The 26,382-nt window shown below is 40.4% G+C and overlaps 1 protein-coding gene across 2 annotated transcripts in view; it reads left to right on the top strand.

Annotated features, from left to right (window-relative positions):
• The first annotated feature begins 263 nt into the window (after window positions 1-263).
• LOC127378049 (V-set and transmembrane domain-containing protein 2-like protein) overlaps window positions 264-26,382 on the top strand; it is a 49,445-nt gene continuing 23,326 nt past the window's right edge. The window contains exon 1 of one of the 2 annotated variants that reach the window (XM_051426540.1): window positions 264-626. In XM_051426540.1, coding sequence (XP_051282500.1) covers window positions 509-626 — 118 coding nt within the window. In that variant the 5' untranslated portion in view covers window positions 264-508. Of the gene's footprint in view, window positions 627-6,234; window positions 6,304-26,382 lie in introns of those variants that run through there. The other variant, XM_051426542.1, reaches the window with a different exon arrangement.

Raw genomic sequence — 26,382 nt, 5'->3', positions numbered from 1 at the left:
GCTCACCCGGTTATCAAATGCTTTGTTTAGCCAATGATGCAGCACTCTGTGTATGATTGTCAGTTTCTGCCTTTATTATTTAATTAACAGAAACACAACATCATCATAACAATATCATGTTAGTTCAAAAAGCGAGAAATTAAACGTCATAAAGTTTGCTGAATGTGCTTTTCATATCACACCTCACTGATATTCCCCAATGCGAGCCGCGGCACTTCCCATTTGGGAGAAGTGTCCCTCCGCCGCATGTAGATCCGACTGAACGGAAGCAGAGCCTCAGTCAGTCTGCTGCCATAGTCGGAGGCTGCAGCCGCGTCTTCGGTTCTTTATTTCTCCCAGGTATCTCACTCCCTTCATCGCCACAGCAAGTCACCTGGATTTTAAGAAACAAAAAAAAAACAAAGAAAGAAAAGAAAGAAAGAGAAAAAAAACAATCTTTTCCGACGTGCACTCCACCCGATGTGAATAAATCAAGAGAGGAAAGGAGAGCAGATAAAACAGAAGAGAAATGGGAGCGTTCAGGGTGCTGCTGGGGAGTTTACATTACATGGGACTCTACATGCAACTTAGTGTCTGCACAAGGCAAGCTGGACACGGCGAGATAGAGAACCACATCTCTGGGAACGGTAGGTGTAGATTCATTCTCTTTGTTTTATTTAGAGAGGGCACCAACAGGGGCTGTGGAGAGGACGGCATAGGTGATGCCATCTGCTCACATGCAGAGGAGGAATTAAACAAAGCAGCACGCAGCCTGCGAGGCTGATGCTGATGATATGCCAACTAATGCAAATGTGTGTTTTCTTTGATATGTGTCTGAACACCCCTGGAGCTTGTGTTTTTCTTGCAGCCATGTATTAAATGAAAAAGAGTTTAGGTCTGTGCACAGAATAAATCAACCTGTCATTCAGTCAGTGCATGTCTATCCATCTTATTAGACCAACAAGGTTTGTAGTCTTATTTCAGTTAGTCTGTTCAGGCCATTTGCAGTTGTACCCTTTGAAGGCTGAATACTCACGTGGTATCCCTTTCTAATGAGAGTAAGGGGGCTTTGATGTAATTGATGGTGGAGCAGTGTGATGAATGGTGAGACTGCGCTCATGACTGACAGGATTTTGCTTTCTCTGAGAGCTGCAGCTCCTCGCCACTGCTCCTCTCCTCCTGATCAGGGGTTGAATCATCCGGACAGAGCAGAGGTGATGTCAGCTGATAGATGGAAGTTAATATCCTCTTTTAGTATCCCCATGAAATCTACACTGACTAAGCTGCTCTGAGGTTGGCCCCCTTCTCTCTCACCAGGAGCTTCCCTAAATGGCCTCCAGTGTTTACACGTTGTTACATCATACAGACTGACACACACAGTGTGTCACGGCTCTCTGGTTCATTTCAGTAACTTTGGCTCAGCCCTGCCAATTTCCACAGGTGTCATGCTGCGCCGGCAGCCCCATGTTTGTGTGGGCGGAAAAATAAAGTGAGGAGGAGACGGAGAATAAGAGGGGGTGATTGCCTTGCAGTGGATCCATTACTAACTTTTCTTACTTCTTAAATGTGCTCCATTATGATTGATTCCCAGCAGCTTAACGGCTCCCTCAAATGCCCACGACTCCGTTTGCATCCCACGCACTGAGCTGCACTATGTGAAATTTGCATCTAAAGATACACCTGAATCACATTAAAACTCAAAGCAGGGTTACAGCAGTCCTAGTCCCATTATTTGAGACACTGGTTTGTACAAATGAAGTTATCTTGTCAGGTATGATCATGTCAGCACCAAAACTAGGAGTTATTTTCATTTTGTATGCAGCATTGAGCGGGCGTATCATCCACAGAAAGCAGAAATGTTAGATCTGTTAGAAAAAAAAAAAAGGTAAAGAAAACTTAAAGGAATAGTTCAACATTTTGGGAAATACACTCATTCATTTTCTTGCAGAGATGGTTAAAACTATCAATACCACTCTATATGAAGCTGCAGGCTGTTAGCTTAGCTTAGCATAAAGACTGAAGACCTCTAAAGCTCACTAATTATCACCTTATATCTCTTTTGTTCAATTCATGCAAAAACAGAAGTGGAAAAACAACTGTTGTTGCTGTTGTAAGGGGAATATTTCTAGAGATTGAGTTTTATTTGGCCCTGATCCAAATCCAAGCCTTATATTTACCTAAATGTTGTTTAAATATGTACCTGACACAGTGAAATAACAAGTGTAGCCTGATTTTTTTATGAACGAAAGTTTAACTGGGAGAGCAGTTAACAGATTGAGATAACAGATTTGTTTCCCTTAGAGTGGATTGGCAGAACACGCGGGTGTCAGTTAGAGTGTGTGACCTAATCATTTTTCACATTCCCACACTCTTCTGGCTAAACTAAGTGTCTCCTGGCTTTAGCTGCATTTTTATGGACACATATGAGTGATATTGTCCTTTTCATCCAACTCCTGCCAAGAAAGCAAAAGTGTTTCGCCAAAATGTCCAATTATTCCTTTAACTCAAGCTCCCCTTGCTTGTTTTTTCTCCCCGACCTTTCAATCACATTTCACTGTCTTCAGTGGTGGATGGAGTTGCTCAGCTGTCACGAAGATGGCTCAGTATGGAACTTTGGTCGCATCTGGTCATATATTGGAGGGACTGTATCCTGTAACCTGTCTCTGTCTATGTTTGATGTCCTGCTTGAGCTCTTTCCGGCAATCCAATGACTCGTGGTCTCCTTCCCAGTCGATGCTGTGACCAGTTTATTCTGGGGTTCACAGACAGCTGATGTCGTCTGTTTCCAGTGTTCATTCCTACTCTGTTCATTTTTGCCGTTTCATCCACGTAGTCCCCCTCGCAGCTGTCACATGTGCTGTCATACACGACTCCGATCTTTGTCTCTTGGGGGGTCCTGTCTCTAGGTTTTAAAGGTCTTAAAGTGTTGAATGGTTTGTGGTTTGATTCCTTGTGACTTGAAAAAAAACTGGTTAGACATTCTGACAGCCCAGCCATGTGAGGGCGTCCCACTGGGGCGCTTCTGGTGGTCTCTGTAGATTTATCAGTCCATCATGGTCCTAGGATTCTCATCATCCATTATATCACACCGTCATTCATACATTGTTATATGATTATACTTTTTATGTCATCCTAAATCTTTTTGTCTCTTTGCTATCCCTTGTTATGAAGCATCAAAGGTCGACCAGGTTCGGTTAGATGACCTGTGCTGTGTAACATACTGATGTCATATTAAAGGATTTCTCAGTATTGAAGTTTAAAACATTTTTTGTTGCTCCTTTTGTTGCCATGCGGAGCAATAAAAATAATCTCTCACAGCAGATTTGTGCATCCATAACATAACACATCAGAATCTGTTGTCAAACTGAATAATGTGCTTGTGAGATATTTTCCAACAGTGGGCATGGGGGATTTTTATGGAAATTAGTGTGCAGAAACTTGTTTTTTCTTGAGGGTAGAATGAAAGAAGAAGAGCAGGGCAACAAGATATTTAAAATACTTGCAGAGGCGAGTGCATTAACAGTTTCATGTACTGTAATTCCTAACTGAAATATTAAGTGGCCCTGAAATGTAATAATTAGTGAAATATGAAGAACTCAGTGAATAATACTGTGTATATAATAATACTGAAGTATAGAGTGAAGGCTAGTGTTAGAAGATGAGAGTTCAGGGATGTAGAGGAGGATAAACCCTCCTGAACTCACTCACGTTTATATTTGCAGAATAAATTTGACCACTTGTTAGAGACTAGAATCCATAGTTATGAGGTGAATTCACAGCATAGGCTACACCGCAGTGAGTAATATCAGTCAAGAGGGCTGAGATCGAGCTGCCTTCATTTGCTTTTCTGAGAATATACTACAAGTTGGACTTCTATTGGTGGTCTCTGAGCCCCATGGGGGTATAATTTATCCTCCTTTTCCTTCTCTGGCACTCCACCAGCTGGAATAGAGCACAATGAGAATGAAAGAAAAGGAAGTAAGAGAAATGAAAGAAAAACTGTTTAGATTTCCTCAATTTCCATAATGTTCCGGTCTACATCTGCCCAGGCGCTGCTTTAGTCATTGATACTTTTCAATTAACTCCTAATTAGGGCATGGTTATCCAGCGAAGCGATTATTCCAGCCAATCAATTGCCTTAATTAATCAGTGAAGGGTAAATGAGCCGTTGGGCCAACAAGATGCTAAAACTTTACAAAGGAAAACAGATTGTAATGAGACAACAGGAGCAGTGCTAACAGGCATTTGGATAACAGTTTTTTGTTTGATGGTTTTTCTCGTCCATTTCAACAACACCAGTTCCTGTTTTAGTCATTTATCAACTTCCATCACACCCAGAATAACATGCTTTACAGTTCCTTCAGCGTCAATATAACTGAAAACATTTTCCACTATAATGTAAGGTGGAAAAAATGTATTTTTGGCTCTGCTGCCTGGACTAAAAAAAGACATCTGTACCTGTGTGCCTTCACTCATGGTCAGACTTCAGCCTGTTTTGACCTCCATCACCAGAGAAACCAGCCGCACTCTGACACCCATTATCAGATTGGATTTGAGCCATTTTTCCCAATTCAACAGGTGAATCATTTGCCATTCAGTGAAGACAGAATCCTTTATGACTTCTGCACCACCTTGAAAGGCTTCAGGCATGGCTGCTCCTCTACACTATGACAGAATTTGAGAGGAATATACCGAATGGATGAATGATGGAGTCTAAATCCATATCTGGCGCAGATGCAATCACAGCCTGCAGTGGTTAAGCCTCCTTTACAGCCCCCCGTCTTTACCACCTTAAATGCCCTTTCCTGAGAATGTGTGTATTGTATGATAAATATAGTGGGGGGAGAAAATAGGAGCAAGTGAACTGGAGCACTGAGGAAATGACATCACACTACTGTTAGACTATTAAAGATTCAACAGTAGCCAATGCAGTATAACTGGCAAACATTCAGCAGCAGCTTGTGGGGTTTACTTGTGTCTTCTGCAAAATCAGACACCAAATGTCCCCGTCTGCTCCTCGCCTCCCACTCACTCACAGTTCAGTTCTGATGGCGGTGTGTTGACATGACAGTGGGGTTCCTTACATCGTCACAGCAGTGAGTAAAGAAGAACAACCGTCACAAACAATTCTCAATCCACGGCGCTGATTTTTTATTGCTGTTATGTAGATCAGCTAACATGGGCACAGATCCAACTAGCACTGAATAAACATTGCATAGCATTGGCTCTAAAATAATTACACAAACGTCTACTTCATTGAACAAGATCTTTGTAACAATATTCAGCTAAATCAAATAAAATCAAATAAAATATTTTTATAAAATGAAACGTAAAAACATATAATACTTAATCCATGAAATTGCTGATATGTAATTTAAGTTTTGCTTTTTCTATAATATTTTATTTCAATATCAACCTGCGTGGTCAGCGTTCATGAACATAACGCACTCATTCATCCATGATTAGTTATGAGCTAAAATGTGGTGTTAAGATTGTAAGCGGAGGTAAAAACAAATGTTTCCCTGGGGATCAATAAAGTATTTCTGATTCTGATTCCGATTCTGAAAATGAATGGTTCAGAAAGACTGCAATCATGGCTCTGAACAGGGACTTGAAGTGTGGCCCAGGAGTACCCCTTTTCCATCAAAATTAGCTCTGGTTCTTGAACCAGTTGTGTTCAGGATTTAACAACAGTTGGAATAAACCAGCCTCTTGTGTAACCTGTCCTTAGCTGAACAGGGTTGACCTGCCAATGGTGGTACTTGTGCAGCCTAATATTTTCAGAGAAAAAGTTTGAGAAACACTGAGTTAGCCTACCCACCTCGCTTACCATAGCTAATATGAGCTATAACTTCCAGGACAACTGAAGAAATGGTTGTGCTAATGTAAATTTTTAATTTTTTTTTTAACTCAAAACCCCCCTTACACAAGTAACAACACCTATAGACATAATACTGACATGCAGTTTCAGCAATTTTGATAAGCATTTAGTCATTATTTATAAAGAAAAAATGCCATTGTAAGTTGAAGATATTATCTTGGGTTGTGGGGTAATGAGCATTTTCCCTATTTTCTGACAATTTAGAGACTTAAAGCCTATATATAATTGTATTCTTGCCAATATGTGATGTAGCCTAAATTTGTTTCTGACTTAAGATACTTTTATTCTCTTTCTCTCTGTCTGTCTGTCTGCCACTGTCAGCAAACACAAAAGAGACATAAAGCGGAGGAAGAAGCAAAGTGTCAGACAAACAGGAAGGACTGGTGAGGGAGCAGAGGAAAAAGGGACAGGCTGACAGTTTTAAAGCTTGTTGGCGCTCAGCGGTAGGTAGAGCCCATGTATTTAGGTCCTGACCTCAGTATATACTCCTCACTGTGAAGACAAGCGCTGGAGGGCAGTCTAGGATATACTACACAGAGGAGAAAAAAGTTTCTGTAGTTGCACCTTATCGTTGCACAGCTCGGTTATCTGAGGACGTAAAAATCAATCTCGTACATGTCTGCTGGCTTTGTCTGCATATCCTTTCATGAGCAAAGTGTACTCAAAATAACAATCCATGCTTAATGTTAAATTTATTACATTTTCATATTAATAGACAATTTTGCTGCTCTCTCAGGGATTCAGGTTAAATCTACTTTGTAGTTGGTTGTTCAATTTAAAGGATTGACATGACAGTGAGAATCAAATAGAATTTTTGGGATAATGAAAAAATATTGACCTGGATTCAAATGGCCAATCTATTTGACAGAAAGATTGATTAAATCATAAGAGAACAAATATGGAGTAAACACAAACATGTTGCTCATTTTGGGTTTTTTCTTTTTGTTCTGGTTTTCAATTTTTATACAGTACAATTTTGCCCACATTTCTGTTTTGAACACCCTCAACTTCTACCACAACCCTCTCTTCCAGCAGACAGTCTCTTTAAAAGCACTGGATGGAGACTTCAGATGGTGCCATGCCGGTGGTAATAGCTTCAAAATGTGCTTTATAATAGAGAGAACAGGCAGGATATAAAGTAGAAGGTCTAGACTTTAAAGTCCAAAAGAATGAAAAAAGAAGAGACCAAAAAAAAGGGGAAGTTTGGGAAAAAGAGAAACCACAAACTCCTACGACAGATTGAAAGACACATTTGTGGCGAACAGGAGGCAGCCTCCTTGGATTAAACGACAAATATGGAGGACAGAACGACCAGCTTGGAAACATCACTTACCTTTCTACTACACAAAGAGGCCAAACTACTACCCCAAGTGTAAAGGCTTGCAATCCCGATCAAGACGCAACTACATACGGATCCCAGAAGGCTCTGGAGAAAACGACATGGTAGGAGGTGACTGACCTTATCTGCTCATTTCTCAACATGACTTCAACATCCACAATGAGCAAGCAATAAACTAAGATAACACAGCACTTCCTTGACTATGAAGTCAAAGAGAAGACAGAATTGTGTACGAAGGACTGAAAATTTACTTCAGCCAAGACTACACAAGTGAGGTACAAAAGAAAAGAAAATTGGTGTGGGATGTAATTAAAAAGCTCAAACAAAAGCATATCAAGGCACAGTCTCAATACCCTGCCCAGCTGAAACTATTTTTGGCGTCTGAAACATTCAACAACGCTAACAGGAGATGGGGATTCACATACAAGAGGACAAGCCAGTGAAACTTCAGAAAGCCCTGATACTGTGATGGGGAGGAATGATGCCAGACACACATTTAGGGCTCTATCTTGCACTCAGCGCAATTGACTTTGTACACTGGCGCTTGTATAATTCCTATTTTGCACTCGACGCACATTGGAATTTTCCCTCCACAGACACACGTCCTTAAATTAGAGAATGAACTTGCGCTCCGGGGGGCGGTTCAGCGAAAAGAGGAGACGTGTTCCGGCGCAAACGTTCCCTGGTGCTATTTTGCTGTTTCAGAAAACAATTCCGCCACAGACCAGGAAAAACCTAGTCTAAAGTCAGTGGCGCTTATTCAGATGCTATTTTAAGGGCGCAGACTTGAGGGGATGCGCCTGAGAGGCAGCAGCAACATCGCCACCCGGTCAGGACGGGCATTAATACTTTGCCGCATCCCGAACAGCTCCCGCTCCAGCATGTCAGACCCGGTTTGCTGCAGGAACGGGTGGTCCTCCGACGTGTAGTGGGTCTGGATCCTCTGCTCCTTGGTGTTTGCGCTGCTCCCTCCTCAGCTGGCCCTTGCGCACTGCTCGGCCCGTGCGCACTGCTCCCGAGGCCAGGGTCTTCTTCCTGCGAAGCTGCGTTAAATTGTTATAATTTATTGTATGGCTGTGTTACATTTATTTCATGTCAATAATGTCACTTCTCGGTATTTCACGGCCCTGACGAGAACGTCGGTCTCCTCGGCTGTGAACCGCTCCTGGTGTGCGCCTGGCCAATCCGCCGTTATAATAGCAATCCGCCATGGAACAAGCGCGCCTGCTTTTAAAGGGAATGTGAGATGACGCTCTGATTGGTTTCTTGCACGTTACGTCCAAACCACACCTATGACTAATGTAGCTACTTCAGACCAACCCATTTTAGATTTGCGCCGGACGCAAGAGTCATTTATCCCGCCGGAATAATAGGAACAGCGCCCGAGATCCGCCCACAAAACTACTTGCGTTTTGCGTTTGATACTTGCGTTTCAGATCGGCAAGATAGAGCCCTTAGACTATCATCCAAGTGGTTTCATCCAAATAAACTGCATAGTTAAACTGAGGATCCTCAGAGTTTTTGGTTTCAGCATAGAGGGAGTAATGAAAACATGTTGGTATGTCCAATACCACAGCCCAGGAGAGGATGAATAACTTTCGTTAACACCATCCCGTTAAGTGAAAGAAAACATTTAACCAACTAATAAAACAGCAGTGCTCAACTGCTTTAATACAGAACACTCATCTAATTGAAGAAGACTATGAAAAGTTAAATAGAGATGGGGTGAATCAGGTATTTATATCACAAGAAAAGATAAATAGCCATATTAATTCATAAATCAGTACCAGTTATTTCTGAGAAGGTTATTAAAGATAAGTCGGGCTATGTTATGATTATTTCTTTTTTGAATGTTTATTCCCCAAATGAAGGTAAGGATTTCTTCTTTAAAGATTTAGCAAATGTAATTTCTAACAATGGGAAAGGTTTGATTTTAATAGGAGAGGGTTTTAATACTGTAGAAAGGCTACTGTCAGATCAAGGCCCAATTCCTCTCTAATTCTGACGTTACTCCAGGATAATTGAAGTAATACTTACAGCTAAATGACAATGGCGAGATATCACCCTCAATATTATGGGAGGGTATAAAGCAGTTATGAGAAGAAAAAATTATTAAAATAACAGCCAGATTGATGAAAGACTGTATACCATAGCAGAAAGAGTTAAAGTTAAAATATTTTCTCTATAAAATATGATCCAGTTTCACCTAAATCAATGAATGAAGTTATAAAAGTTGTGTGCTTTTATGCAGTTATCAGTAAATACTCGTGTTTCATTCTTGGTCTGATAAACAGTTCATCAAATTCAGAGCCCCATGTCAATATTGTCCAAGCTAAGTTACCAAAGCTGTCGTATGGCATCCAGCAGACCAGCTTCCACCACATTGGCTTTTTAGGGACGGGGGCCTTAAAGAGACAGGAGATAAAACGGCTTGTTTCAGGCCGAGGGTGAACCGAGGGGCTACATAAAGGACTGGTAATAACCGAATAATTAAGGATATATTTGAACTGTGAATCATGCAGAGGTTCTCTAGTGGAGTCCCAAAATAAAAAATATAGAGCTAGAAATGAACATATTCGGTCCCCTTTTAAGGATTTTACTTTTGATAGCTAAATGGATGATCACAGTCTCCTGGTCAAAGCTGCAGCCTCCAAATACAGCACAGTGGAGAGGAAAGATTAGTGCTGGTTTATATGATGGAGAAGATCCTAGCCAAGCCCCAATTAAAAACAGAAATGTTTATGGAGAGATGGGCGCCACTTGTACGGGCGGTTCCAGAGCTGTGTATTTAAGAGTAATAGCGTGAGTTTTGTTCTGTTATTGTTGTTTTTGTTTCCTTTTAATGGCCTTAAATTAATTTCTGCTTGTTTCTCCTCAATGTTTGTGAGTTATTCTGCCATATGCTGACTTAATTCAATTAAAATAAAGTTAAACAAAAAAACAATATGATAAACAGCCTTGGCTCCGGCATCACTAATCTGCTTTTATACTGATGAGATTGTTTTTTTCTGATGACATAGCTTTGCGCAACTTGTACATGCAAACACCTGAAAATGAGCCCCTTCCGTTCATTTAATTTACTGGGGAATTCACATTGAACCAGATATTCATAAATTAGACCTTTTTTTCATTGTTACACACAACATGTTTGATTGTGATGACATATGTTTTTATTTGTCGAAACATTTGTAGAGACATTGTTTGAGTGAGATGGTGTCTTTTTTTTATGCCCCACTGGGAGCGCCAAAATTGAACAATTTCCAATTCTACACAAAGTACCTGCCAATTTCGTGAATTCAGTTTTTTTTTGTAAACCTTAAATTCAGGGTCCATAGTCTTATACCACTGAGGCAGTATGCACTTTTAATGCAGGATCTTGCGTCTAACAGTTTAGTTTTCATGTCTGCTGTTGGAAACGTTTGGACAGCACTGAGATCTGAAAGCATTTTAAGGTTAGCTGTTTTGCATTAACTTGCCAAATACTGTTGCAAAAAAACATAAAAATGTTTTTTTAAAGGCTTATACTGACATTTGTGGATTGAAACAGCTTTTTGGAACTGCTCATGCTCATGCACTACATGTACATGCAGAAATAGAAGGATTCAGTGTCTCTGCATGAGTTAATTCTTTATTAAGGTGGAAATATTTAGATGAGGTATCCTATTCAATAGTATAACAGCTCTGCACTATAGGTCTATGAATAAATAATGAATTTACAGAGAAATAATGTAACAGTGTAAAGAATTAATACAATATTCCCTGAGTATTAACACTCCAGCTGACAGTTTTAGCTGCGGTCAGTGAGGAAGTCATATAAGTGGACAGCACTGGCTGGCTGTGTCTGATATAACCTGCAGATTTATCAGTCTAAAAAACAAAACATGGCAGCAGTTCAGGTGTTGTAGTCATTGCTTGACAATGTGGACTCGGACCTTCGCTGTCCTCCATCATTCTTGCCTCCTCGTTCCTTCCCCTCGCCTGTCACCGCTCGGTGTGTTGTGTGTAATAAACTCTGAATCTGCTCCTCTCCCTTCCCCCTCGATCAGAACGCTCTCTACAAAATCGGCACAAACAAGCTGCGGGGTCAGCCGGCAGTCAAGGACTCTCCCTCTTTCTTTCTTTATAAGTGCCTTCTGCTGCGCTCGTCCTTCGCTCCCTGGCAAAGCACTTCACTGGTGTGTGTGCAAGTGTGTGTGTGTGTGTGTGGGGGGACGTACTTTAGAGGAGAAATGATTGCGGGCAGCTTTGAGCATGGCGATCCAAAGCTACACTTTCTCTGAGGTGTCCCTCTATGACTGAAACTCATCTCCAGGACTCATCATCCAACCCTCGGGTGTTTGTGTTTGAGGCTCTGCGGACTTTGTGCGAGAGACGATAAAGGCAGCTTTGAGACAGATGATCCAAACTGTCACTCTTTGTGCGTATGTGTGTGTGTGTGTGTGTGTGTGTTTGTGTGTGTTTTTGTCTTTATATTGGTATACACTGCGAGTTGTGTGTGTGTGTGTGTGTGTGTGTGTGTACTCAAAGAGATGCAGGGGGATGGAGTACTCCCTCTATTGCACTCAGCATGATGATGTTGGGGGAAGTGCTTGGCTGTGAAGGCTTGTCTGAGAGAGTGTTGCTTATCTTCCATTAGACACATTACTGCCAACGTTGCCATCAAAGTGGAAAGACACACACACACAACACACACACAGGCACACACACAGACTCAGATTTAAAGAGAGCACACACACACACACACACACACACACACACACTACTCCTGGGGAGGCACTTGGCAGGATTCATCTGTTGGCAGTCTCACTGAGGGAGGAAAGAGAAGGAGGAAGAGGAAGACAGGCGAATAGGGGAACGTGATGTATCCGTGGTCCAGGATCAGTCATTTGCAGCCTGAAAGAGCTCCTCAGCCTCCAGCAGGCCGCCACATAATTTAGTGAAGTATCATTGCTCCCTGGAGAGTCTCGCTGATTTGTGTTCAACTTTTTTTTCATACTATGCAAGATAAGATGGGACTTTATTCATCCAGAGGGAAATTGTTGTGCAGCACTTGCAGTACAATGTAGGAAAGAGTGCAACAATAAACAAAATATTTAAAAGCTAAACATTTGAATAAGGTGCCAGATGTACACAATGCCAGTAACGTAAACAGGTTAACCGTAAGGATTATAAATATGGGGCCCCTGGTGGAGTATGCGCCCCCTGTAGGTTGAGTCCTTACCGCAGCAGCGGCCCTTTGCTGCAAGTCTTCCCCCAATCTCTTTCCCTCTCCCCCGTTTCATGTCAGTCTTCAACTAGACTGGACCAGAGTAGACTAACTGGACCTATAAGTCAAATGTTGGTTTGGCATTGATTATTCTCTTTTCTGCTCAATATGCCATTACAGTTCTGACACTATCTGCATTTATTTGACTCATATTGGGAAAAACAAATTTTTTCATTTGTATGTTGCTATTTATGGGTAATATCAAAAGCAAGAGCGATGTTTCAGCAGTCCCTGTACTGTATGGCAGTGTGATATCACATGATGCCTCAGCTCCCCAGAGGGAATCTGAAAAATGTAAATTAATCATCAAACAAAAAATGAAAAGCCAGTATTGTATATTTGTTGCATTTTAAAAGAATCAAGCAGACACTGCAAAACGCTGCCTGTGTGCTTTTTAATCACATTTAATGCAGCAAAGCAATTACAAATCTGCCTCGTCAGTCCATTGCAGTGAATTTATAATTCACCTACTTCTGAGACATTGAAAAAAAAGTCTATTTTGTGCAGAGTGACATACTCATTTCATAGACAACCATGTAATATCAATATTATGAGCTACACTGAGGCCAAAAGACATAATGACGTTCTCATGTTGTTGCAACGCACATGTTCACGCTTACATACACACAGTTATTCTATAAGAAGGAAACTGACATTTGAGCAACCAAACTAACTTCTACAGTAGTGGACAGGTCCCCTATGTTTGGTTACAAAAAACAAATACGTGGGCGCTTGGTTAGCTCAGTCGGTGGCAACCCGTGTATGGAGTTGCTGCAGCGCACAGGGTTAGAATCCGACCTGCGGCCCTTTGCTGCATGTCATCCCCCCACTCTCTGTCCCCCTTTCCTGTCTGTTTTCGGCTGTCACTATCCAATAACAGGCCCCAAAAAAATAACTTAAAAAAGAATTATTGTTAAATATTATTAATTAATCACATTTGATTGATATGGCAGGACATGCTAAAGTATGGAAACACACATTAAAAGCTGCGTCATCATGTGTTTTGCAACCCTGAAAAAGATCAGCATTACAGATGATGGATGGATGAATGGAATTTTTGAGCTCACCTACTTTGTAATTTGTCAAAGCTGGAAACAATAAGTCATCCAGAGACAGTGTATCCAACCAACTCGGAGGGTTACAGCTTATAAAATCTGCCATAGACAGTTGTCATTTCCTCCAGCAAAACGGACGCTTGAAATGAGAAAACTACTTTTATCTATCTCTGTCGGACAACAAGAACCCATTGTGTAAAAAAAATGACGAAGGATTTCTAGTAGTGAATCTGCTGCCATTGCTCATGTGCTGTGTGAGAATGGAAAGCTTAACAGGCGAAACTGATAGTAACTGACTAGTCTGGTTATTAATGTAACTGACTAATCAAATTACTTCATAACGCTGATGTTAAAACCCTTTAAATCCAATACTCCCAAAAAGGAAGTTCATGTTCAGGTATGCCACCGACTGTTTTGAATCTTTAGATCTCTTGTTAGTTTACCAATGTTGCTTTTGTAAGTGACATTTTAAAGTCAGTTGTTCTGGCTGTGGCCACCTTTTGTAAATGTAATTAATACCTTCTATTTTCAAGTTATTGGTGACGTATTACTTAAATTGTTTTCTACACGCACCCTCTCTCTCCTAACCTACAGATTCCTCACCATGGCAACTGTCTTTTGTGGACCGTATGCTCTGAGGAAAGCATATCCTGCTATTCTATGTGCAGTGATGTTATGGCCCTGTGTCAGTCCTTTGAAATCAACCCATCACATAATCAGCAGGCGGCATCCCATGACTTCAAGCATATGGGGGAAACTGACTTTGAAGATTGCTTTAATGTGTTTGCTTCTTACACTGCCTTTCATGTGGCTGAAAATCGAAGCAAACATTTACATTTTGATGATTTTCTGAAGCACTGTTTCAAACAGTCACAAGTCAGTTACACCTTTAATAAGTAAAGTGCAACTTTTGGGGTTTTTTAACGAAACCTCTTTAACTCTGTCAGGACCCCCCAATGAGCCCAGGAAATGTCAAAATGTTTAAAGAAGAGAAAAGTCAGGCAAAACTTTGAAAAGTTTCCTGGGTGTAAATATTTATGGCAATATAAACATTTTGTAGTTCATTTAAGTGTTGGTGTTGGAACACACCAAAAATATCAGAGTTCAGCCTGTACTTTACATATCTTACAATACTTACAGTATTAAATGAGGAGTGTAGGTAATTCTGGTTAAGTATTCCGACATTAACACTCTGTAGGGGCGAGGAAGGCAAGTGTGTGTGTGTGTGTGTGTGTGTGTGTGTGTGTGTGTGTGTGTGTGTGTGTGTGTGTGTGTGTGTGTGTGTGTGTGTGTGTGTGTGTGTGTATTCATGATTTGCTTTAATTTGTGGCATATTCAGAGTTTATGCAACAGTGGAAAGCTTCATGAAGCTACTTGAAGCTACAATCCAATCCCCTTATTATATTTATACAATAAGTTTACCTTTTAGTAACCAAATTATAGATAACTTAGGTTTAGAACACACCCGAGATTCTCACTGAGCTACAATGAACTATACCTTATATGAATGAATGGGAATTTTACATGTTCGTCTCATGTCTGGTCACAGTTATTAGACTACATTTCCAAAACACTTCCAGCACTGCACAAGTCTGAATTGAATGCTCACACATTTTTGTAAAAGGCCACAGCAGCACAAGGATAAGTACACACACAGAGAGATTAAATACATCTCTTGTTCTGCCTTATTAACAGCACAGTCAGTCAGCTATCATCTCTTTTGCACAAAGAAAATAAAATTAGTTTAATAAACCTCGGAACAATCTTGAAACTATCATGGCTGTAAAAATATTTTTTTCCCCTCATGGTGCAGTAATAATCCATAATCCATGCCAACTGCATGCATGAAATAACGAGTATCCATATTGCTTTACATACATATGAGCAAGGAGGAATTAAATGAAAGACACAATGTCTTGTTATTCTATGCTTGTGCACACTTGGAGAGTGGAATTCACTATTTAATAAATGACAAAATTGATGAGAAAATGTATAAAGGGATTTACAAGTGAGAAGCAAGGGAAAACTGCTAAATAAGTTTTTAAATCCATCACTGCTGCTGCCTGTGAGAGGACAGAAAACAATCCTCCTCCCTGATATTACTTTTTCACTCATGGTTGTTCTCTAACAGCACTCCCTATTGTGCACCAGGTTCCAAATATCGCACATGCATTGTGTCTCTCTACGTAGAGTTCCTGTCATGTCTGAATTAAGCCATAATGAACATTTACATAATAGACACATCACATGTAAGGAAAAAAAATCCATTACTTTAACAATTAGAACTGTATTCCAGATCTGGTAAATGCTTTAGACTCTGAGCTTACTTTTTCAACTTGGAACTCTAAAATGTGACTGGTTATTAGGAACTCAGCACTAGCTCTAACTGAAGCACAATAGACAACAATCGAATGAGCATACACATGTATAAAAATGTCCATTCCTTTACATTTTATGCACCTATGCTGATGCTCTAAACTCCCTCTTAGGTAGCCATTTCCTCAAACACAGCTTGCTTGTGTGCTTGCACTATATAAGAAGAAAGCGTTTTTAGTTCCTTGAATATATGTGAAGGCTAAAAGTTGAATATTTTAGTGCTATGTGTCTGACACAGACGCTTCTGGTTTCAAACCCCAGACCAACCAGTATCTACTAGGGCTGGGTAGGGGCAAGAATCTGGCAATATGATATTGCCAAAACAACATACCCGCATACGGCACTTTTTAAAATGTTCCTAAACCCCTAGTATTTACATATGAATGTACTGCAAACTCCATGTTCATGAAGTGCTGCTGCACAAACTATCCAGTGAGTACAAACAAAACCAAGCAAGCAGCAAGAAATGCCATTTTTGTAGCCCTCCCTTGTGAAGCGCGAACACATAGACAGAGCGCGCTTAATTATGTGTGCTGCCCCTGGCCATTTTCAGACAGGGTTATCCATTACGACTCTGCAGTGACCAGGCCTAATTACACCGCTGTGGAGAGCCTCTATCCTACACACTGGGTGTGTGTGTATGCGGACACAGATGTGGTGTGTTTGTTTGTGTTCGATTGTAGCCTGTGAATGACTCTACATCTACTGGTTGGTTCCGCAATTACCCAAACTGGAGCCAAATTAACTGGCATACACTTGTAGTTGTCCAAGGTATTGTTTGGTGTTCACACACACATGCTGACAGCCACACTTTGCTTGAATCCAATCATGCTCTTTCCTTCCTTTAGCCAGCTGCCATTGATTCACATATTCTGTCTTTCATGTCCAACTAATAGGCTCTCGGCCATCTTTGGGCCCCTGCATGGTATTTACAAAGGTCTGTTGAGTTGGACTGCTCGATACCTGTGGGCAGTGAATGAAACAAGAAACAATCATATTACATACGCACGCTAAGACCGTGGCACTCAGCATGATGTGTTAGAACAGCATGAAAGTAAATGGTGTTTTCTCAGTGTGCTTTGTAATGGTTTGCTGCACTGAAAATGGCATTCTGTAGTCCAGATAGACTCAGAATCTGTTGTATTTAAGTGTGTTCTTCAGAATTTGTTGAATGTGTTGCTAATTTTTTAGGCTGCTACCTAAAAGTTTTAATTCCATGGATTAATCTATGAATATGGTCAGTCCATAAAATGTAAAAAAAACAAGGTAAAAAAAACAGGCTGCCAGCTGGTAGAGCTGGCAGCCTGTTTTTTCAACAGTAAAAATAAAAATAAATGCAGATAATTTCTAGGGTGACGTTGTCAGATTGCAAATTTTATCTGACCGACTATCCAAAACCCAAAATGTTAGATTTACAATGGTTTAAAAACATATAAATAATATAAATAGAGAAAGGTAGTAAACCCTGGTAACCACTGAGTCTTTGGAATTTTTGCTTGACAAGCAACTTTCAAAGAAAAAAACAGTGTGTGAGTGTTTTTATTTTTAAATCATTTTCAAACTTAGCGCATTGCGTTTAAACAAGAGTTAAAGTATTATATTATGACATTTCGCAAATTATACTTATTTGCATTCTTGCAGAGTTAGATTTTGTCTCTGTGCATTAAGTACGCAACTATATTCAGGATGTTGTTAGCCTAGCTTAGCATAAAGACTGGCAGAAAGGGGAAACAGTTAACCTGGCTCTCTCCAAAGTTCACAAATGAGCCTACCAGCAGCTATAAAGCTCCAAAATCAGATTTTCTTATTCGTTTTATTGAGATTTTTATCTCGGGATGGTGAGAGCCAGGCTAGCTGTTTCTTCCGGTCTTAATGCTAAGCTAAGCTAACTACAGCACCTCCTCCTGAGAAAGTTATCAGTCTTCTCATCTAAGGCCCTGCAGCAAGAAAATGTAATAAGTGTATTTTCCAAAATGTTTCCAAATGTATTATTTTAAAGAATCATTTTCTTTGTTAAAATCAAAGACAAAGCGCATATTTTCCATCCCAGGTCTGTGCAGGTCACTGACAGTTGGCGCCACAGAGAAGGAGCGGTAAAGCACCTTAATGCTGAAGGGAGTCCCAGACATTTCATAGCTAAGACATTCTGAGGACATTCTGCGACTGTGGATGAGGCCGCTCAGAGCTGTGCTTAACTGTCCCCCGGGTGGATTTCAGTATGCATCTGGCTGTGATGCTCACAGAGGTCTGGCCAGAGAGAATGCAGCTCAATATTGGAGCTACATTGCCCTAAACATGACACGGTATCAGTGAGGAGAGCATGCTGCATATCCAGCTGAATTGCTACTAGAGGGATGCTTTAACCATGAAGGCGCTCTGTGCTGAAGCTGTAACTCCAGACAAGGGATTAGTGATGAGAATATGATGCATATCAAATCACCTTTTGACTGGAGGGATGCTTTACCCAGAAGTGCATTTAGACTCAGATGTTTCCTCGTCTCCTCTCCCAGGATTCCTGGCTTTGCTTGTTTTCACCGCAGCTCTACTGCAGTGGCCATTTTGCCCTCTTTCCATTACATTTTCAGTTAAATGTCCCCAGGAGCTCAAAATGGTGTAGGAGCAAAACATCATGCATGAGAGAACTGGTTTGAACAAAAATGGCATCATCATCACAGACCAGAAAATCTCATTTGTCCTCCTGTTGCTGCAACACCAACATCCTTTGACACCCTCTGTAGCTTCTGTGGAGCCAGTGCACATTTCTATATACAGTACATCATTCTCAACAGGCTATAGATTGGTTACACAGGTCTAATTTACTATCTGTCAAAGTAGGAAAAGCACAGCTGTAAATAATAAAAGGAATGATGGCTGAATTCCATTTAGCTGCTTAATTTTCATGGTCCTGATATTGTTCATGCTCACTGTCATATTGTCAAGGCTTACTGGGACACTAGAATAGAACGGAACCATCAATATTGTTAGAAGTAACATTCGTGCTTTTCCTACTATGACAAGTCAAAATGTCTGCTGTTAAATAGGTAATAATAACACTGACCATGTTGGCACCCTAAAAAGAACATACAATACAATGCCCCTGGTTAGCCAAACTAACTTTGAAGAAAAAACATCCTTCACACTTTACAGACCAACTCCCTGGTTCAACTTTGACCTACTGTATGTGCACAGTTTTCCTTTGCAGAGACAGTTTACTACACGAACATTTCAGGGGTGCTCACTTTCAATTTCACCTCCAACTAAAGATATTCTGTATATTTAGATATAACTGTTGGCTTGCTTACAGTAAACCTGTCTGATTATCTGTTGACTAGATTACCAACCAATATAGCACCCAGAATTATCCTTTACATGTACATTAAAAAGACAACTTATGTACTTCCTGCGCATCACTATACAACTGTATCATTTTATCTGTTGTTGACGAAACAATCTCACTTGTTCTGGAGCTTTTGACCATATCACACAGCTTCTTCATCAGCGAGTAATAGATGTTCTGAACACCTCTACGACTTCTCATCTGTGTTGGCTGAAAAGTTGAGCTTCACAGTTCATTGGTGCAGACTTTGTGATATGGTCAAACGCTCCAAAACGAGTAATTGGACCTTGAACTGTTTCCAAGGTCAAGAATGAGCTGGCAAGTTCAAATAGTATTTGTTGCTTGGAAAGAGTAAGAGTGAAATCATTTCCTAATGCAGCCCAAATCAGAAAATGTCTTAAACAGAGTAATCACCTCTGATGGAGCAGACAAAATGAAAGGCATGATATTGGAAATTAACAGCTAATGGAAACATTATTGTTCTCTTATTACTCTGCAGGTGCTAGTTTCCAGTAAAGTCCAAACGGCCAGAAATGCTTTGGTGCATGTCTCAGTAGATATTTAGCACTGATGTAAACACCTCATTTGAAAATGTCATTGTCTCTAGATTGAATGTTATTGTGCTTGTAACAGTGAGCCGCTGATAAGCTCTGATGTCTCGCCTTTGTCCTGAGCTGTACAATATGTCAAGCTCATTAGCTCTACCAAATTGTAGTTTGAGAAAGACAAACACAGTCGTGCTCCAAATGAAATCTCCTACAAATGAAGCTTAGAGTCACTCCTGCAAATAGATTACAGCCGAGGAGTTGTATTCCCAACGTCGGCTCTGATTAGCACCGCAAAGGCGCCGCTCGTTCTGTTTTTAGAGAGAGTTGTTCCTGTGTGACAGCTCGGCGTCTCGGAGGAGGCTTGATGTGTCGTGTCCCTATTAGATGTGACACTTTTTGGCGCCTGTTATTCTTTTTTTAATCTGCTTTGTCAAAGTCATGCTCTCTTTGTTTTTCCTCTTTTCCTCAATCTTTTCTGGCTGCATCTCATTCTTCTCTCACTCTCCTCTTTTCACCCTTCCTTTTCTCTTTCTTTCTCTCTTCCTACATGTGTTAATGTGGCGGAGGTGTCACTGATGTGGCAGCCAGAGAGAAGATGAAAAGATCCAGTACCGATGCAGGCAGGGCAGACTCTCGCCTATCATAGGCGAAGAGGGGTTCTTTTTCCACCTCTGATTAATCAAATGTGATTTACTTAAAAAAAAATTCTAGGAAAGTTTTAGAAAAGTAGGCCAGGTGCCTCCTTTTTCCCCGTCAGCTCCTTGTGCGGCTGTCTGGTGTCCTGAGGTGCTTTTTTTGTTAAATTTTTTTTCCCTTAAATGAGCTATACTGAACCGAGGCCGCACATTTATTTGAAAATGATGCTCGTCTCTTCCCAATTTGTACAACTACTTTATCACACAAATGCGGTTTAAAAAAAAGATTCTGTTACGCATAATGTATTATTTGGTATTTATATTGAATCAAGGGCTATGAATCTGTGTTCTGCTTTACTATCAGGATTATGAATAAATTCACTTTTGCTTTGTAGCTTTTACTGACTGAGCAACAATAAATTGCAGCCCTGCCAGACTGCTAACAAGCTCCAGTGTTGCGTTCACAGTCACGGCACACAAAGTCTCTGTCCTCTGTCCACCTGCTACTGTATGTCACCTTGATTTTCTTTTTTTTAAAAGGCAACCAGACACAAATTTCTATTAGCTTTCTTTCTGTTTTACTAAAACTGGTCTCTGATGAACAAAAACACCAACAATCCAGACCCAAATGATGTGTGAGTGTGAGTCTTACTAAGTGTAGTAAGGCACTGGGTCAAAAAAACGCAGCCGTTTGAATGGAAGTGAAGCACTGCCAGATTGTTTTATTTTGTTTAAGTACATTTCTGGTAGAATACTTTGTGATTTGAACAGCATATTACCTGGCATTCAAGTGACCAAGAATAAAATCAATGTGATTGTGCAGTGTTTAGGCGTCTGACAAGCCTTTAAACTCATGAATCTATGAATGCCTGGGAGAAAAAATGCAAAAAATGCAAACTGTGCTGAAAAAACACATAGGCTAATTGATTCTCAACTCTCCTGACCACCCACTTTCAACCACTGAAAGGCTGAATGAAACACAGAGACTTTAGAGTTGCACATACTGTATAAATTTGACTTTATAATAATATAATAAAAATTTCTTTATAAAGGATAACAGCAGTGCTTCTGTCTTTGACTTGATCTGCTGTTTCTTAATATATTTTATATTGGTTTTATGTCCCTAACTATTCTAAAAAATGATATAATCCATATTAATAAAGATGAAGTTAGAAAGTTATCACAATGGAAATCAGAGATGCTTGCACATGTTCGACCTGCATTGTGTTGTGGGAAAAGTTGAGCCCAACTTTTTTGCTGAATGACTTAATTGTGGGAACAACTTTCCTGATGATGGATTTATAACAATCATCTTAATTTGAAAACTTTCATCTTTTGAAATCATAAAGCGTTTCATATAGCAGTCTTTCACATTGAAGTCTGAACAACTGCTTCACTGTTTTTCCCTTGATGACTACAATGCGAGTCTGACGCGCGGTCGCTGTGTGGCTGCTTGCAGCTATAATTTGCTTTGCTTTTTCAGATGCCATTTTTTAAGAGCAACTGCCTCGCTCCAAAATACGTATGGCATTTCATGTTTATTGGATGCTAGAACGTGGAGAAGGAGAGCAAAGACGGGACGGAATGGGGATGGCATTTAGCAAAGGGCTGTTTTGAAGCCAGTGTATAATGAGCTCACGGTACAGGACTGTGTGAGCCTGGATGAGTCCAAATTAGTCTTAACTTCTGTTTGGACAACAGTAATGAGCCTAAGTAAAAGATTCACAAACTCTCTCCAGACGCTTCACAGCCCCAGCATCATTATCTCCAATAACTTTCTTCCACTGGATAAGAAGGGTTGATATCACCCAAAACTATATCTAAAAATAATTTCTATCTACACTGAGGAAATAAATCAGCAAATTTCAAGGATTTTCTTATTTGTGGAAAATGACTTGAAATGACTTTAAAATACTTGAAACAAGTAAAGCTGCATAGCAAGTAAATTAATCTCTGCACTATCAGAATTTGTTTTAGCAAAACTAAGATAAATCTGAACTGCATTATCTCCATCCTTTTATCTTGCAGTTGACAGCTTCAGACTACATCCCTGTTTTATATTACTCCACCATATCGGAACAAGAAAACCATATATACAGTTCATTTTTCTGATTTTATAGCAGTAGGAATATTTTTATATACTGCAGGTCAGTGATCTCAGTGATCCCTCTAACGTAGTCTTTTCAGCTCCAGCGTCTGTGTTTAAATGAACTCACAGTTTTACATCCTAATTAAAACTGTTTGATCATTTGTCCAAATCCCGGACCATTTGCTGTCTGTCCTGGATGTAGATTAGGCTCATTTGGAAATTAATCAGTTATTCAAATCCCTCGTTATTTGAATAAATGACACACTAATACACATTTAAAACTTGTGTGTGTCTTTTGGTGATTTTCCTTTATGGTTAACCTGAGTTATTAAAGGTGTGGTCAGTCATTCACTTAGTATTTATTATTATTAAGTTAATTGGTGAGTCTCATTCCCAGCTTCTTAAATACCGATGCTGGTAAATTGGAAACGAACACAGTGGCTAAGAGCAAACCACGATACACAACAGGTGGCGTATGTGCTCCCAGGTTGTCAAATACCTTCAATGAGAACTCTCTGCAGAATGACTGACACCTCCTTTAAACATTACCGCAGAAAGTCTGGAGTTTATCGGTGGGTTTTTTACAATTTGTTTTTATAAAGATACACATTTTGTTTTGTTTTTTGTTTCTAGCATTATAGATAAAGGAGAGCATCTCAGAATCTTAATTGTATTGTATATGGAAGTTGACCGACTGTAGAGACACTTCCACCTCAAAGACTACACCTGGGAGAGAGAGTGTGTAGTCGCTGTGTTATAACACTGGGAGCCAGAAAGTAGAAATTAAGATGATGCATTGATGTTTTTCTGTTTCTGGTTTGGAGTGTCAGAAAATATAACCAGCCATTTATGTGTGGGTTTCATGTTTACAGGCAAAAATAATACACCAAAAGTAATAAATAGCTAAATACAGAATAATATACTGTCATCATCATTGTGACCATCCAGTTCTTACAGTGGGATTTGTGGCAACTTGCATTTGTTAAACAATATTCCACGCGCAGCAATAATGTTAACCCCAATGGAAAATGGAAAACCTTCTCTTCTACTGTTCAGCTTTTCATTTAATTGCACACACTGTCTAAAATATTAAGGTATTTCTATAAAGTCAGCCAGTCGTAGGAATGCACCAAAGCCTATATAACTAACATATTATAAAATATTATAGCCCTGCCATCAGTAATTGGAAGTAATAAAGTGTTTTGCATGAATGCAGCTCGACTTCACACTGAGTGGGGGGATAAATCAGTCTGCACATTATCCAAGGCGACGTAAAAACACTCAAGTTTGATTAATTATAGCCCAAACTGTCCAAATAATCACTGTTGCAAAGCTGCATTTATTGCCAAAAAGACCTTGGTGTCTGCAGCGATGGCATGTGTTCTTCATGTGTTGACAAAGTGATTGCATCCTGCACACTGTTCCCAAAACACATCTCCCTCCTGGCAGTTTTTAACGGGTTGGGACACCTCGGGAGTTCAGCAGAGATAAAGTTGTGTGTTGAAGGTTGATAAAATCCTTGCACTAATAAGCCTGAAAGTAAACCCTCGCCTCCTCGTGCACAGACTCTCGCACTGTCTGTTCTGTTACCTCTCCCGCCTCCATCTTGTAGAGTGTAAAGTTCCCTCGATGCTCTTCGTGTCTCTGTGTTTGATTACGTTCATTCTGTGATGAAGCTAAGCAGCAGTCTGTCCTGTAATCTCTGTCATTCATCAATGTCAGCCTTGATAGAGGCAGAGAAGGAAAGGAGTGTATGGGAGCCCTGTTGGTAAACCTTCTGTGGCTGCCTATACATCTGCAGGTGTGTGTGCAGATCTAACCTCTGCATATACGCTTCCTCTCAAAAAGCCCATTTTGTGTCATGTGCATGCAGGAACATGTACTTAAATTTAGTGAGTGTTGGAAAGGTGGTGTAAGAGTGTATCTCTGTGCAGAAAGGTGTGCGTGCATCCAAAAAGTCAGTTCACTTGTTTATCTGTGCTGTCAGCTCGCCCCATGAGAGTCTTGCTCGCACAACAGTAACCTGCACGGAGGATGAGGAGGAAGAGCAAGAGAAAAGCAGGAAAAGAGGAGGAGGAGGAGGAGGAGGAGGAAGAAAGAGGTGTGATTTGTGTGGAGGGGAATTTCACCACTCCCTGCCAGACAGGGAGGCTCTGTTCCAGCTGTCCTGTCTACCAACAAGCCACCACCCCTCCTCTTCTTCCCCTGTTGCTGCCTGTACGCCTCCAGCATTGGACACAAAGGCTTTCTCAGCTCTGGCTTTTAACAGTGGGGAGATAATGGGAGACTCTTTTGGCTCTGTGCAGACAGCTCCATAACTACCAATGCTGTGTTTTCAGTCAAACTGAAGAGAGAATCACATCAATCACTCTCTGTGTCAAAGGAAGATGTAAAGTCCATCTGTGACATGACGTTCAATTCATCACATTTCAGAATCCATAAATGTCCCCTTTGCAACCAGCCCTGAATACGGTGATTAAAGCTGTAACTCCGTTTTTCAAAAGCTTTTTTATTTGCAGTTCTAAACATTCACTGTCCTGTAGCTCGTTCCTGGGACAAAGAGAAAATAGTGCACTGTACTGAGATGTACCCAGACCGGCACTGATACTTTTCCTATACAGACAGATTGCAGATACCAGAAAGCTGATGGTTTCCACAGCAAACAGCCCTGTTTAGACTCTTCAAATAAAGTTGATATGGGTGTGAATTCACCAAATAAAGAGACACCTGCTCTGAGTCGACCGGCCGGGTCGGTGGTGGTGGGGGGCGGACTGTGCGAGACGCACTCATTGGCACCAAGATTGTAGTACTCTGCTGGATTAGCATCGCCACACCCTCCCACTGGGGCCCATGGCGAGATAAGAAATTAAACCGGCGCAGTTGATCGACCTTGGTTGATATTAATGCAGAGCTCTAGTCTTATGTACTCAATTTACAGGCCTGTTGTTTTCTTATAATTCCTTATGAAAGAGAAAGAAAGAGGAAAAAGTTGGTATTTCAGTTAGTTTAGTTGTTTTGATGTCTGCAGCAATTCCTTTGAAAGAACTGATTTATTCAAACCCAAGTATTTATCCATCATTTATTTGTTATTGGGTACTCTCCACATTTATTTAATTCTGTGCTTGCCTGTGGATATTACATAAACACTGTCTCATCACATTATTCCAGACTGAGCCATCATATTCACCGGAATCCTACTTAATGTAACTTTGTTTTTTTTAATGGTAGAATGACAAAATGTATGTGTTCGTGAAGTAAGCTCCCATATTTCTTTCTTCAGTTACTTGCATTGTCTATTATAAAATGTCTCTTCTGCTAGTGTCCCTCTGACACTCCTGTCAGTGTAGGTGTTCTGAGTCTCCTCTGGAAGGACAGGAGAGGGCAATAAAGGCTGATCCCACTGTGCACTTTGGCAAGCTGTTGTGGTTTTCAAGGTTACTTGACTTTCCTTATTTATTTTCTGGCTCTAACCCCTGCCCTTTGCTACAAAGGCATGCTGCAGTACGAATCCAGCAGGGATGGGAAAATGTTGTTTTTAACAAGTGAAACAATTCCAATAATGGGATTTATTTTTTAGAAACCTCCCGGCAGATAGAATTATCTGTTTACTTGTGGATCAGATTTATTCAAAGATGCTGACTCTTTCTTTTTAAAAATAAGCGCAAACTGCACCAGGAGGCCTTGTCTCACTCAATTGGCAGAGTGTTTGCATTTGTTTTGAAGAAATAAGATATAAAGTAAAATTTGTATATATTTTTTATGCTAAGGTTGACTTGAAGCTCCTGGGAAAGTAGTGATTGATAAACAAGATGTTAAGAAAGCCCAGCAGATTCAGGTCTCTTTAAACCATCTTTCCTCCGCCCACAAACTTGCCCCC

The sequence above is a fragment of the Dicentrarchus labrax genome, unplaced genomic scaffold (assembly GCF_905237075.1).
Source record: "Dicentrarchus labrax unplaced genomic scaffold, dlabrax2021, whole genome shotgun sequence".
NCBI classification, from domain to species: Eukaryota; Metazoa; Chordata; class Actinopteri; family Moronidae; genus Dicentrarchus; species Dicentrarchus labrax.
This window is presented reverse-complemented; position numbering and strand designations above follow the sequence as displayed.